The 12691-nt window shown below is 36.7% G+C and overlaps 1 protein-coding gene across 2 annotated transcripts in view; it reads right to left on the bottom strand.

Moving 5' to 3' along the window:
* MXI1 (MAX interactor 1, dimerization protein) overlaps window positions 1–12691 on the bottom strand; it is a 103600-nt gene that overhangs the window by 42135 nt on the left and 48774 nt on the right. For both annotated transcript variants that reach the window (XM_024755975.1, XM_024755976.1), the window contains exon 3: window positions 10283–10312. In XM_024755975.1, the coding sequence (XP_024611743.1) occupies window positions 10283–10312 (30 nt within the window). The remainder of the gene's footprint in view (window positions 1–10282; window positions 10313–12691) is intronic.

The raw sequence follows: 12691 nt of genomic DNA, 5'->3' as shown, positions 1-12691 counted from the left end.
TTATTTATGTTTGGCTGCATTGGGTCTTTGTTACTGTGCGCGGGCTTTCTCTAGTTGCGGTGAGCAAGGGCTACTCTTCGTTGCGGTATGTGGGCTTCTCATTGTGGTGGCTTCTCCTTGTTGTGGAGCACTGGCTCTAGGCACACATCCCCCGACAGCTATACTTTTACAATTTTGTTGTTCAAGGTCTGACAAATACCATCAAGTTATATTTTAGTATACCTTAAGAGAAACTGATACAATTACTATATTCTTTCAATATATGGTCTTAATTTTGTTAAATTTCATTGTTAATTAGAGGCTCTGAAAAATCTTTAAATATTCCCTTTTTATATGCTACAGAACTCAATCTTTCCTCATTATCAAGTACTTGAACCACATTAGGTAGTAACACCATATAATATATTGGAAATTTATCTGTGGTTAATTACACATCTTAAGCAGTTGTAAAGTGTTGAGTCATTTGTGCAATGCCATCAGACAATGATGAAATCAGCACTTTTTAAGTGCCAAACTGTGAGGTCAGTAGACTTTTTCAGACCTTTTCCCCAGCCAATGGTGACTGGTATGACGAAAGGATGATCACAAAGTTGGTAAGCAATTAGCCATTTTAGTGAGTGGTGAAGTGGTATCTCAATAGTTTTGATTTGCATTTCCCTAATGATTATGATGTTGAGCATCTTTTCATGTGCTTATTGACCCTTTGTATATCTGTTCAAATCCTTTGCCCATTTTTATATTGGGTTGTCTTTTTATTGTTTAGTTGTAAGAGTTTTTCATATATTCTGGATACAAGTCTCTTAACAGATATATGTTTTGCAAGTATTTTCTCCCATTCTGTAATTTGTCTTTACTTTCTTGATGGTGTCTTTTGAAGCACAAATGTTTTAAATTTCGATAAAGTCCTATGTATCTATTTTTTCTTGTGTTGCTTGTGCTGCTGGTGTCTTATGTAAGAAACCATTGCCTAGGCCAAAGTCACAAATATTTACTCTCAGGTTTTCTTCTAAGAATTTTATAACAGTTTTATACCTTAAATTCAGGTCTGTGATTCATTTTGAGTTCATCTGTGTATATGGTGTGAGATAGGGATCTAACTTCATTATTTTGCATATAGATATCCAGTTGTATCAGCACCATTTGTTGAAAAGACATTGAATTGTCTTGGCATCCCTGTCGAAAACTAATTTACCATAAATATGAGGGATTGTTTCTGGAATCTATTCCATTGGTCTATAAGTCTGTAAGTATAAGAATACTTAGATCAATACCACACTGTCTTGGTTACATAGCTTTGTGGTAAGTTTTGAAATTGGGAAGTATGAATCTTCCAACTTTGTTCTTTTCAAGATTGCTTTGGCTACTCTGGGTATTATGCATTTCCATATGAACTTTAGGATTAGTTGTAAATCCCTGCTAAAAAAAGAAGCTGGGATTTTGACAGTGCTTGCATTGAATCTGCAGATCAATATGGGGAGTACTACAGTATTAAGTCTTCCAATCCATAAACACAGGATCTCTAGCCAGCTAAGGTCTTCTTTAATTTCTTTAAACAGTGTTTTGTACTTTTCAGTGTACAAATCTTTCACCTCCCTTGTTAAGTTTATTCCTAAGTATTTGATTTTTTTAGATGCTATTGTTAATAGAATTGTTTTCTTAAACTCATTTTCAGATTGTTCACTGCTTATCTATAGAAACAGAACTGGTTTTTGTGTCAATCCTCAACCCTGCAACTTTGCTAAATTTTTTAATGAACTCTAGTTCTTTAATGTGTATTCCTTAGGATTTTCTATACATAAGACAAGACTATGATATCTGCAAGTAGAAATGGTTTTACTTCTTCCTTTCCAATCTGAATGCCTTTTATTTCTTTCTCTCACCTAAATGTCTTGGCTAGAACCTCCAGTACAATGTTGAGTAGAAGGCATGAGAGCAGACATATTTGTCTTACTCCTGATCTTAGGGGAAAGAATTAATCTTTTACCATTAAGTACAATGTTAGCTGTGGGTTTTTCATAAATGACCTTTTTATCAGTCTAAGGAAGTTACTATAAGGTATTTTCATAATGAAATTTATATCTTAGTAATAAACCAAGGCTAAGAAAAACTTTCAACTGAACTTTCCAGAATTACTGGACCCAATCTAAAACTACAGACTTTTGATCCAGCTGCAGTTATATATTTCAAACCTACAATAAAGGTATAGTTTCCTTAACTACATAACTTTTTTAAAAAAATTAATTAATGTATTTATTTTTGGCTGCGTTGGGCCTTCATTGCTGTGCATGGGCTTTCTCTAGTTGTGCTGAGTGGGGACTACTCTGTTGCGGTGCGTGGGCTTCTCACTGCAGTGGCTTCTCTTGTGTTGTGGAGCATGGACTCTAGGCACGCGGTCTTCAGTAGTTGTGGCACGCAAGCTCAGTAGTTGTGGCTTGCAAGCTCTAGAGTTCAGGCTCAGTAGTTGTGGCACACGGGCTTAGTTGCTCCACGGCATGTGGGATCTTTCCGGACCAGGGCTCGAACCCGTGTCCTGCGTGCATTGGCAGGCAGATTCTTAACCACTGCGCCACCAGGGAAGTCCCACATAACCTGTTTTTAACGCAATCAAATATCCTTCAATATTAGTTAAGATAAGAGTTTTAATGAAAGTTCTACCAAACCAATCTTGCAAGTTGTTTTTCCTCCTAACAAATGTATTTTTTGTAGAATGTGTACACTGTACATAAAAGCATATGTTCTTTTTAAACAAGTGTCATTAAAGCACCCAAAATACGCAGCTAAAACCATTTAAGATATGCTCTTCCTGCCAAGGAACCCTAAATAGTCAGGTGATACACTAAGAAACAATTGCCTAACCCACGGTCAAAGATTTACTCTTATGTCTTGTTCTAAGATAATGTAGACCAAAACAATCACTCTGTCAAAATGTCCATGTCAAATGAGGACATGTATATAGTCTAAAAAAAAAACTGTATTCATTATCATGTCCAAACCACTGAGATAAACATAATACACCAAAAATTCTAACACAAAAAAGTTGAAATTATTTATGATATTCTAGTCTCCAACTATATATAAATCTTTACCTCAAAAAATGCTTAGCCATTTTCAAGTCATGGAATGAGAAAAGAGTAAAGACCTCACAAGTGCAGCAAAAACTCCATCAGGTAAACTGCTCCCCTTTAAAAAATAACCTGTCTTTTTTTTAGTGTGCTATGTGATATCTTAATGAACTGACAGAATCAATTAGCTTCTAAAAAAAAAGTTACCGATTCTCTTCTTATGAGCAGGATAAAGTTCTGCATCGTAAAAATCCTTTAGCATGTTGCCAGTTATCAAGTTTTTTCCATACAATTTATTAACATTTTAAGAAGTCATTAAGTTTTCCATTTACCTCCTATGAAATTGTTTTATTATAATAATATGTCTTCTGAGCTCTCAAGAGTATTTTATATATTTGTCATTTTTCACTTAAGTCATTATAATTCAATAAATAACATATTGATTATAGATATGCTCAATAGTACATTTAATCATTTTTTCATTCAGTGAACATTTAATGAATGACTGCTACCTGCTAAGGGTAAATAAGACAAAGTCTCTGCCTTCCTGAAACTTATATTCTAGTAAAAGAAGTCAAATAACTCAAACAAATAAATAATTCATACAGAGATAAATGTTAAGGTGACAGAAAAGGCAATGGGATAGAAAGTGACTGGGGGGCAAATACTGTTCTCTAAGGAGATGACCTGAAAACTGAGAACTAAATAATGATGAAAGACTAGAGCAAGGGCTTTCCAAGCAGAAGAAACAGCATGTACAAAAGCCCTAAGATGGAAATAAACATGGTGTATTTGAGAAAAAGAAAGAAAACAGTGCCAGCTGGACCATAGGAGATGAGGGATAGAGTGGTAGGACTTTGTTGGCCATAGATTTTATCTAGTTGCAATAGGAAGCCAGTGGAGGACTGTAAACAGAAATGGCATGACGTGATATATCCTTTAAGAAGATTACTCTTGCTGCTATGTAAAGAATGAAACGTAAGAAGGAATGAATAGTAGCAGTTAATGGAAAATAATATTCTTTCTTTACACTGTTTCTTAGTCTGCTCTGTCCCTTTCTATTCCTAATTCCATCACCTGAAGGCTGGTTCTTATATCCTTCTCCTACCTGGGCTACTTCAGAATATCCAAACCAGTCTCCCTGATTTCATAGCTAGAGTATGTGTGCATATGGGCGCGTGTCTGTGCGTGCGTGTGTGCATTTGTATGTGTATGCTTTGATCAACAGTCTCAAAAACTCACTACTACCAACAAAATAAAATCCAAATTCCTTGACATTCAATAACACTGCAGTCTAATATCAAACCACCTTTCTGGCCTCATTTCCCAACACCAATTTGATAGACTCTACTCTTCCACTATATATGGGCTACTCACTCTTTCCTGGACAGAGCTTATGATGCCACCTTCCTGCTTCCATGGCTCTGACCCCTTTCCTTATTCTTTCCTTAGATTCAAAGTCTCTTGCTTCCTCATGGCTCAGGATACATTCTCCTTGACTATCCAGGCATTAGCTGTTTGACTATGACCACAGCATTTTTACATCACGAGCCATTATATACAAGTTTCACAATTCTACATTTAACTTTACTTCAAGCAACGCACTTTGGTATCTTCTATTCTATTCTACTTCTTTTTCAAATGACTCACTAAAATGACTGCACAGACTACTTAATGGGTTTCAACCTTCAGGTTGAAAAACAATTTTAATGCATCCTTCTAGACATTAATTGTTAACATATCATACATAACCTGGTATTGAAAGAGGCAACTTATAACTACCAAACTACAATGGCCTTAACCTTAAGGATAGGACAGGGTATCTTATACTTCATTTTATGTACCATGATGCCAAACACAGTATTTATTAATCCTTACTGAAGAGAAAGACTGATATTACACATAGGTATCATATTTACGATCAGATACAATGATTGACTGTTTTGTGTTCCCATCAACTTGTTTCAAACTGTAGTTATGATGGTCAAAATGGCTAGTTTTTTTTTTTTTTTTGTGGTACGTGGGCCTCTCACTGTTGTGGCCTCTCCCGTTGCGGAGCACAGGCTCTGGACGCACAGGCTCAGCAGCCATGGCTCACGGACCCAGCCGCTCCACGGCATGTGGGATCTTCCCGGCCCAGGGCACGAACCCCCGTCCCCTGCATCGGCAGGCGGCCTCTCAACCACTGCGCCACCAGGGAAGCCCAAAATGACTAGTTTTTAATAACACTTTGATCTATACTTTCTGCCTTCCTACCTTACAGGATTAAACAATGGTTTTGCATAGTGGGAGGACACAGTAAGTACTCAATAAATGCTCATTTTCACCATTCCTTCAGAGGTATAAGAATATCTCTATATGGAGGACACCGATTACCATTCACTGGGCATGTTCTCTTTTATCACAAATACTCGGGGTACTTCTGCTCTGCCTAGGAAGGCATTGTAAGTCCAGTGTCCTCATATGGTCCTTTTAGCTTTGCCAAAGTGTGGATAAGAGTAAGCCTTTTGTTTCAATGGAATGACAACTATTAAGGTTAAAGGGCCTCTCCTGCTGTCAGCACTAAGGTTCTTGATCATTAAAGTCCTATTAAAGTTGTTGACTCTTTCAAAAACATCTTCAGTAATCTGAATTAAGAAAATGAAAAAGCAATGAAGTGATCTAAAATCTGTACTGAATGGTTTCTTCTCTGGCAAATGACCCAACTTATAAGATAAGCCAATGGGGCAATGTAAATTCTTGATTTTCAAATCATAAAGACTCAAAAATAAAATTAATTTTACCATGAGATGATTCACATAGGCTCCTGAGGAATGCAGAACAGCTAAAGGTATTCTACTTCCCTTTACTTCTACCTCCTGAGCCTGTTACGACCTCTTGTAGGTCTAGAGGGACAGGGTGAATACACAGGTAACAAATGTTCTGTACCACCTAGCCCAGGCTCAGTGTAACCATCAAGGTTTTAGGCAGAAAAAGAAACCCAGAACCTATCCAAGAAAGAATCTGAATTTCCTTATCAGGTCTGAAACTACCTAAAAGCTCCCTAATGGGCTATAGGCATCTTGGGGTAATTGTGGGCCAGAGCAAACTACTCTGTGCTCGCCAGACCCTCTGAAATCTGGGAGTACGAACCTCAACATTTGTTGGCTATTGTCTCCTCAAGGCCAGACCCAGGGCTTCAACAATCTTAGGGCTCTGTTTAAGATAGCCATCTGGGGACTTCTCTGGTGGCACAGTGGTTAAGAATCTGCCTGCCAATGCAGGGGACACGGGTTCGAGCCCTGGTCCAGGAAGATTTCACATGCCACAAGCAACTGGGCCTGTGTGCCACAACTACTGAGCCTGCACTCTAGAGCCCACGAGCCACAACTACTGAGCACGAGAGCCACAACTACTGAAGTACCACTGCTGAAGCCACAGCTACTGAAGTACCACAACTACCGTGTGCCTAGAGGCCGTGCTCCGCAACAAAGAGAAGCCACCACAATGAAAAGCCCGCGCACCGCAATGAACAGTAGCCCCAGCTCGCTGCAACTAGAGAAAGCCCGCAAGCAGCAACAAAGACCCACCTCAGCCAAAAGTAAATAAATAAATAGATAAATTTTAAAAAAATGATAGCCATCTGGAATTACTCTGTCTTTCACTAACAATTTAAAATCATCTACTCTAATTCTCACTGCATTGCCCCAGTAAAAAAAACCCACTAACTTGGAGTAGCTTTATATGCAAGATTTTAGAACTAAGCTTTTTAAAAAAACTTTTGATATGAACATATTGTATGTAGAGCAGCAAAATTTCAAAAATATGACTTGCTTCAGGGCTATGTTTTCAGAATGAAAACAAAATCAAATCACTCTTTTGACAGTGAATTACTTTCCTCATATAAGCTCACACTCAAAAGCAAATGAAAGGTAAAGCCAAAATTCTATTTATTTTAAAGGATGCCAAATCTACGTAAACTTTTTATTTAATATGTCAAATAAAAACAGTGCCTTAGAAAAAAGGATCATTAAATAGAACTGGGTGGGGGCCTAAAAAGTGTAATAGCAATACAGGCTTAAATATTAAAAATATTCTTGTGCTGCTTTCCTGCTCTTTGGCCAAAACATCCTCCCACCCCTCCCTTTAAATCATCCTGTGTCTACCAATATTTGTTTTCTTGTTAGATCCACTTTTCAGAAGTGGAGTATAGGTTATTCAATTGGATTCTTCCTTTAACACTCATCCTCTGACACATTCCACTAATTTAGAGATTTATATTGATAAATATCCCTTTTAAAAACAAATATATCTTGGAAAGGTTAATTCTATATTACCTTTCAACCTCAAAGAAGAGAGGGAGGGAGGACGAAAGAACAGGAGGGAAGACGGGAGAGAGGAGAAGACATAATTTGAGAAATAAAGACATCTAGGTCTATCAGAAGAGGACAGAAAAGGATAAGTGAACGCCTTAAGAGAGGTAGGGTAGGAAACCAGCCAGAAAGTCTTAGACCTAAGTAAATAAAATGGGAACAAAAAGCCTTCACTGGAGAGAGCAGAGATAAGGTACAGTCCAGGTGATAAAAGCCACACATGCTACTCCAGTGCTATAGACAAATATGAGATTAAACAATTTACAGGGCATATCAAAGTAATACTATGGGTGATAAGGTTATCAATAAGTCAGAATTGATATACAGAATGCATTGAATGAAGTTTACTCAAAGGTTTTAAAAGCTCAATTTCAAATACTTTACTAAACAGTCTCTTTACTCTCGTGTTAAACAAAGGTTTTTGCTAGATTTCCAATGAGGGTCTCTCAAGGGCCACATTCATGTGGGTGAAATAATTATAAAAGCCACATGTTTACCAGTATTTAAAACATATGGCCCCAAAATACACTCTGTGCTCTAAAGGTCAAGAGAAGGTTTTATTTTTAGTATCTTCAAAGCTGTTATTTCTTAGTCCTTTTGCTATGTTTAAACTAGCCAGATACTTCCTTTAATATACTAGAAATATAAGACAGAAAAGACTCTTTAAAACATTTCCTGCCAAACTGCTTTGCCTCAAACTAGCAAAACATTTTTGACTAGACCACTGAACTTTGCTCCAGTTTTATCCTTCATTCAGTATTAAAGCTACCATCTACTATACATGCATCAAATGCTAGACACCAAGAATACAAAACTGAACAAAACAGAATCCCTACCTTTGAGGTAGTCATAGTCATTTGGCAGAAAGAGACATATAAACAGATAATTATAAGACTACCTGATTAAGTTTTACAGTAGGAGATATGAACAGAGCATTGTGCAAATAAAGTGGTAAAAGCCACTAAGTCAGCCTGGAGGAAAATGCTAAGCCTCTTCAAGAGGATTTGATATTTAAATTTATCTGCAGTGAGGCAGTTAGGTTAGTCAATATGTAAGGGCCCTGCTATTTAAAAAAGAGCAGGACAAAAAGTTGAAGGTCATAGAGATCTTGTATGTCAAAAATGGGTGGTACACCCAGCTATTCTACTTCTGGGTATTTATCCAAAGAACAGGAAAACAGTGATTTGAAAAGATATATGCACCCCTATGTTCATTGCACCATTATCTACAGTAGTAAAGATATGGAAATAACCTAAGTGTCTATCAATGGATTGATGGATGATGTGGCATGTGTATGTATGTGTGTATACACACACACACACACACACACACATACACGCACACGAGGGAATCCTACTCAGACGTAAAAAAGAATGAAATTCTGCCACTTGTGACAACATGAATGGACCTTGAAGGTATATGCTAAGTGAAATAAGCCACACAGAGAAAGACAAATACCTATGATTTCACTTGTCCGTGGAATCTAAAAAAACAAAACAAAACAAAACAAACAAACCTATAGATACAGAGAACAGATTACCGGTTACCAGAGGGGAAGGAGGTTGTGGGGCAGGGTGCAGTGGATGAAGGGGGTCAACTGCATGGTGATCACTTTTTAGTGCACACAGATGTCGAATTACAGTGCTGTACATCTGAATCTTATATAATTTAAAAAACGGCTAATATAAACAATTCCAGTTTGTTGCTTATTACTTTAACCTTCATACCAAAAAGAGAATATTTAGTCATTCAATCCTCATCTTCTCCCCCAAACTTGTCCTCTTCCTATATTCCTTTTTTTAGTAAATGATAATATAATCTAAAACTTAACCTTCCATAGCCAACTAATCACCAATTTCTATTGATTATATTCCATACTATTTCTTTATTCTGTCTACTTCTATCTCCAATGGCTACCATCATCTCTTACCTTGGAGGCTTCCAATGGCCTCCAAAGAGTTTTCTTGTCTCTGAGATCCCTTCTGCCAATCAGCCAATTCTTTATACTGTAGCCAAAGTGATCTTTCCAAAACCCAAATATGATCATATGACAACCCACTTTAAAATCATTCAACTGCTTACTGCTCTCAGAAAAAGTCCAAACTCTTCAGCATAATTGTCAACATCTGGCCTGGCTTGCCTCATGCTACCATCTTTTATACTCATACTGAACCTCTTGCAGTCTCCTCAACAAACAGTGCTCACTATCCTCTGGAAAGCCTTCTAAGACTCCCTCAAGAGAGAATCAGGTGACCTTCAAAATTGATCTTTCAGCATCCTCTGCTTCTCCATCATCATACTTACCACACTATACAGTATCATCATACTTACCACACTATACAGTATTTTAATTACTTATCTTTCTCTCCCAGGAAGCTATAAATTCCTTAAGGTCAGAAACTGCCTTACACATTCTTGTATTTACTATGTAAAGCATTACGCCTGCCTGGCACTGACATATAGATGGTGCAAGATAAAGATTTGTTGAATGCATGAATGAATGAACTGCAAAGAAAAAGAAATTCAATATCCTACAATTTGCCATAATAGTTATTAGCTACATTACAGAAACCTAATCCTTTAGCAAGACCATATTTAAGCCATGAGCCTATCACAATTAACCCGTTGAGACAGAAATAAAGAACGCTCAACATAAACTCAAAATTCAAATAAACTCAGAGTATATTTATGTCTTCCAGTTTAGATAGCGTAAGTGGACTACTTTTTGGAGAGAATACACATATATCAGAACCATGATATGTTACACATGTAGAAAAGTTATAACTACATATGCAATATATTTTCACAGGTCAAATGTTGAGTTTGCTTTTTAACATATATGAAAGCTGCACCTCATCACTGACTCACCGATTCTTTTCCAGCTCATTGTGTGTAGACCTAAAAGGGAGGAAAAAAGGGGGAAAAAAAGAGTATTAGCCATGTTTTGTTGCTGAGGCTATAGAAAGGGGGATTAGTTTAGGTACTGCTAAATAAATTCACCCAGTTAATTTATTTAACAATGCAATACATGGTCAGACTTCGATCTATCTCACTCATCAAGAAGAAATAGTCTATGTTCATTAAGACTGTTCATTCAGGTATACTGTTTTCAGTTAACAACTCTAAATATTTTGAAATTAGGATCTCATTGTCATTTTTGATAAAATTGATACTAGCAAGTATTTTCTTGCCTACTTCTAGGGTCCTATGTTTTACTGATTTGTAGACATCATATTAGAAATTTTAATTCAAACATAATCCCATTTTTTTTGTTTAAAAAAAAGGTATATGTACTTCCGTGTCCTCTTCTATCTCCACTTACCTACTCCTAAACATAGGGAGAGAAAAAGTTTTGGCCACCACAGAAGCTGAAACAGGCTTGTCTTATTGCTAAGTGATACAGACAAATTCAAGCCTTCTTTCCTTGAATGTGAAACATAAACCAAAAAAAGTTATACAAGGGAAAAAAATAACATGAACAGAAGAAAATATATTAATAAAATAAAAAACACATGTTTAAAAGACTGGGCGGATACACCTCAAAATGCTAACAAAGTCTTCTGTTTGTGACTTTTTTCATTTTACTTATTAGTATTTGTTACAATAATACTTACCATCTATTGAACAAGCTGAGTGTCTGCTAAACAGTTAACATACATTACCTCATTTTATCCTCCAAACAACCCTCATTTTATAAACAAGAATACTGAGGCTCAGAGAGGTAAAGAGACATGCTCTTGTCCCAAGAATATAAGTTGCAGCCATGAGTTAAGCCCACGTCTTTGTTACTCCAAACCCCAAGTTCTTAACCACTCAGTGACAAGCAATACTGAAGAGAGGTTAAGGGCACAGACTCTAAGGCCTGACTGACTGGGTTCAAATATTGTGTGGCCTTTTAAAAGTCCCTTCATTTCTCTGTACTCAGTTTTCTCATCTACGAAATAGGAAAAATAACAGTACTTGCCTCATATGATTGTTATGAGGAATAAACAAATTTATGTTGAACATCAAAATATAACAAACTCTACCTAAAGTTAGCTACTATTAGAATTATGTTATACTCAGTTCTCTTGACTAAACGTATTATTTTTACAATAGTTTGGCATCAACAATAATGGAATTTTATAAAGGAAAATTTAAGTTCCTGTCATCAGAACTGAAACTTTAAGCATTTAATATATTCTGGTTAATGTCAAAAGCCTTCAGATTATTATATTACTGATTACTTTAATCTGATTTATTATTTTAATGGATATTTAATAATCAAATTTCTAAATTTTAACAATATTTTTGTCAGTCCCATAATTTGTGGAAATTTTACCCACTGTCTTAGTTCAAGAGCCAAAAGCCTTCTTTGAATTACTGTCTACTGTCCACCTTTTGCTTTCTTAGCAGTTTCATAAGGTCCAAGTGACACAGGATGAAAAAGACTGATGTTCATTTTTTCTTAAACAGCTTTAATGGAGTATAATTGCTTTACAATGGTGTGTTAGTTTCTGCTTTATAAAAAAGCAAATCAGCTCTACATATACATATATCCCCATATCTCCTCCCTCTTGCGTCTCCCTCCTACCCTCCCTATCCCACCCCTCTAGGTGGTCACAAAGCACCGAGCTGATCTCCCTGAGCTATGTGGCTGCTTCCCATTAGCTATCTATTTTACATTTGGTAGTGCATATATGTCCACGCCACTCTCTCACTTTGTCCCAGCTTCCCCTTCCCCCTCCGCGTGTCCTCAAGTCCATTCTCTACGTCTGCATCTTCATTCCTGTCCTGCCCCTAGGTTCTTCAGAACCATTTTTTTTTTTTAGATTCCTAATATATGTGTTAGCATATGGTATTTGTTTTCCTCTTTCTGACTTACTTCACTCTATATGACAGACTCTAGTTCCATCCACTTCACTACAAATAACTCAATTTCGTTTCTTTTTATGGCTGAGTAATATTCCATTGTATATATATATACCACATATTCTTTATCCATTCACCTGTCGATGGACACTTAGGTTGCTTCCATGTCCTGGCTATTGTAAATAGAACTGCAATGAACACTGTGGTATATGACTCTTTTTGAATTGTGGTTTTCTCAGGGTATATGCCCAGTAGTGGGATTACTGGGTTGTATGGTAGTTCTATTTTTAGTTTTTTAAGGAGCCTCCATACTCTTCTCCATAGTGGCTGTATCAATTTACATTCCCACCAACAGTGCAAGAGGGTTCCCTTTTCTCCACACCCTCTCCAGCATTTACTGTTTGTAGATTTTTTTCTTTTTTTGCG

The sequence above is a fragment of the Neophocaena asiaeorientalis genome, unplaced genomic scaffold, assembly GCF_003031525.2.
Source record: "Neophocaena asiaeorientalis asiaeorientalis breed wild unplaced genomic scaffold, Neophocaena_asiaeorientalis_V1.1 scaffold85, whole genome shotgun sequence".
Taxonomy (NCBI): domain Eukaryota; kingdom Metazoa; phylum Chordata; class Mammalia; order Artiodactyla; family Phocoenidae; genus Neophocaena; species Neophocaena asiaeorientalis.
This window is presented reverse-complemented; position numbering and strand designations above follow the sequence as displayed.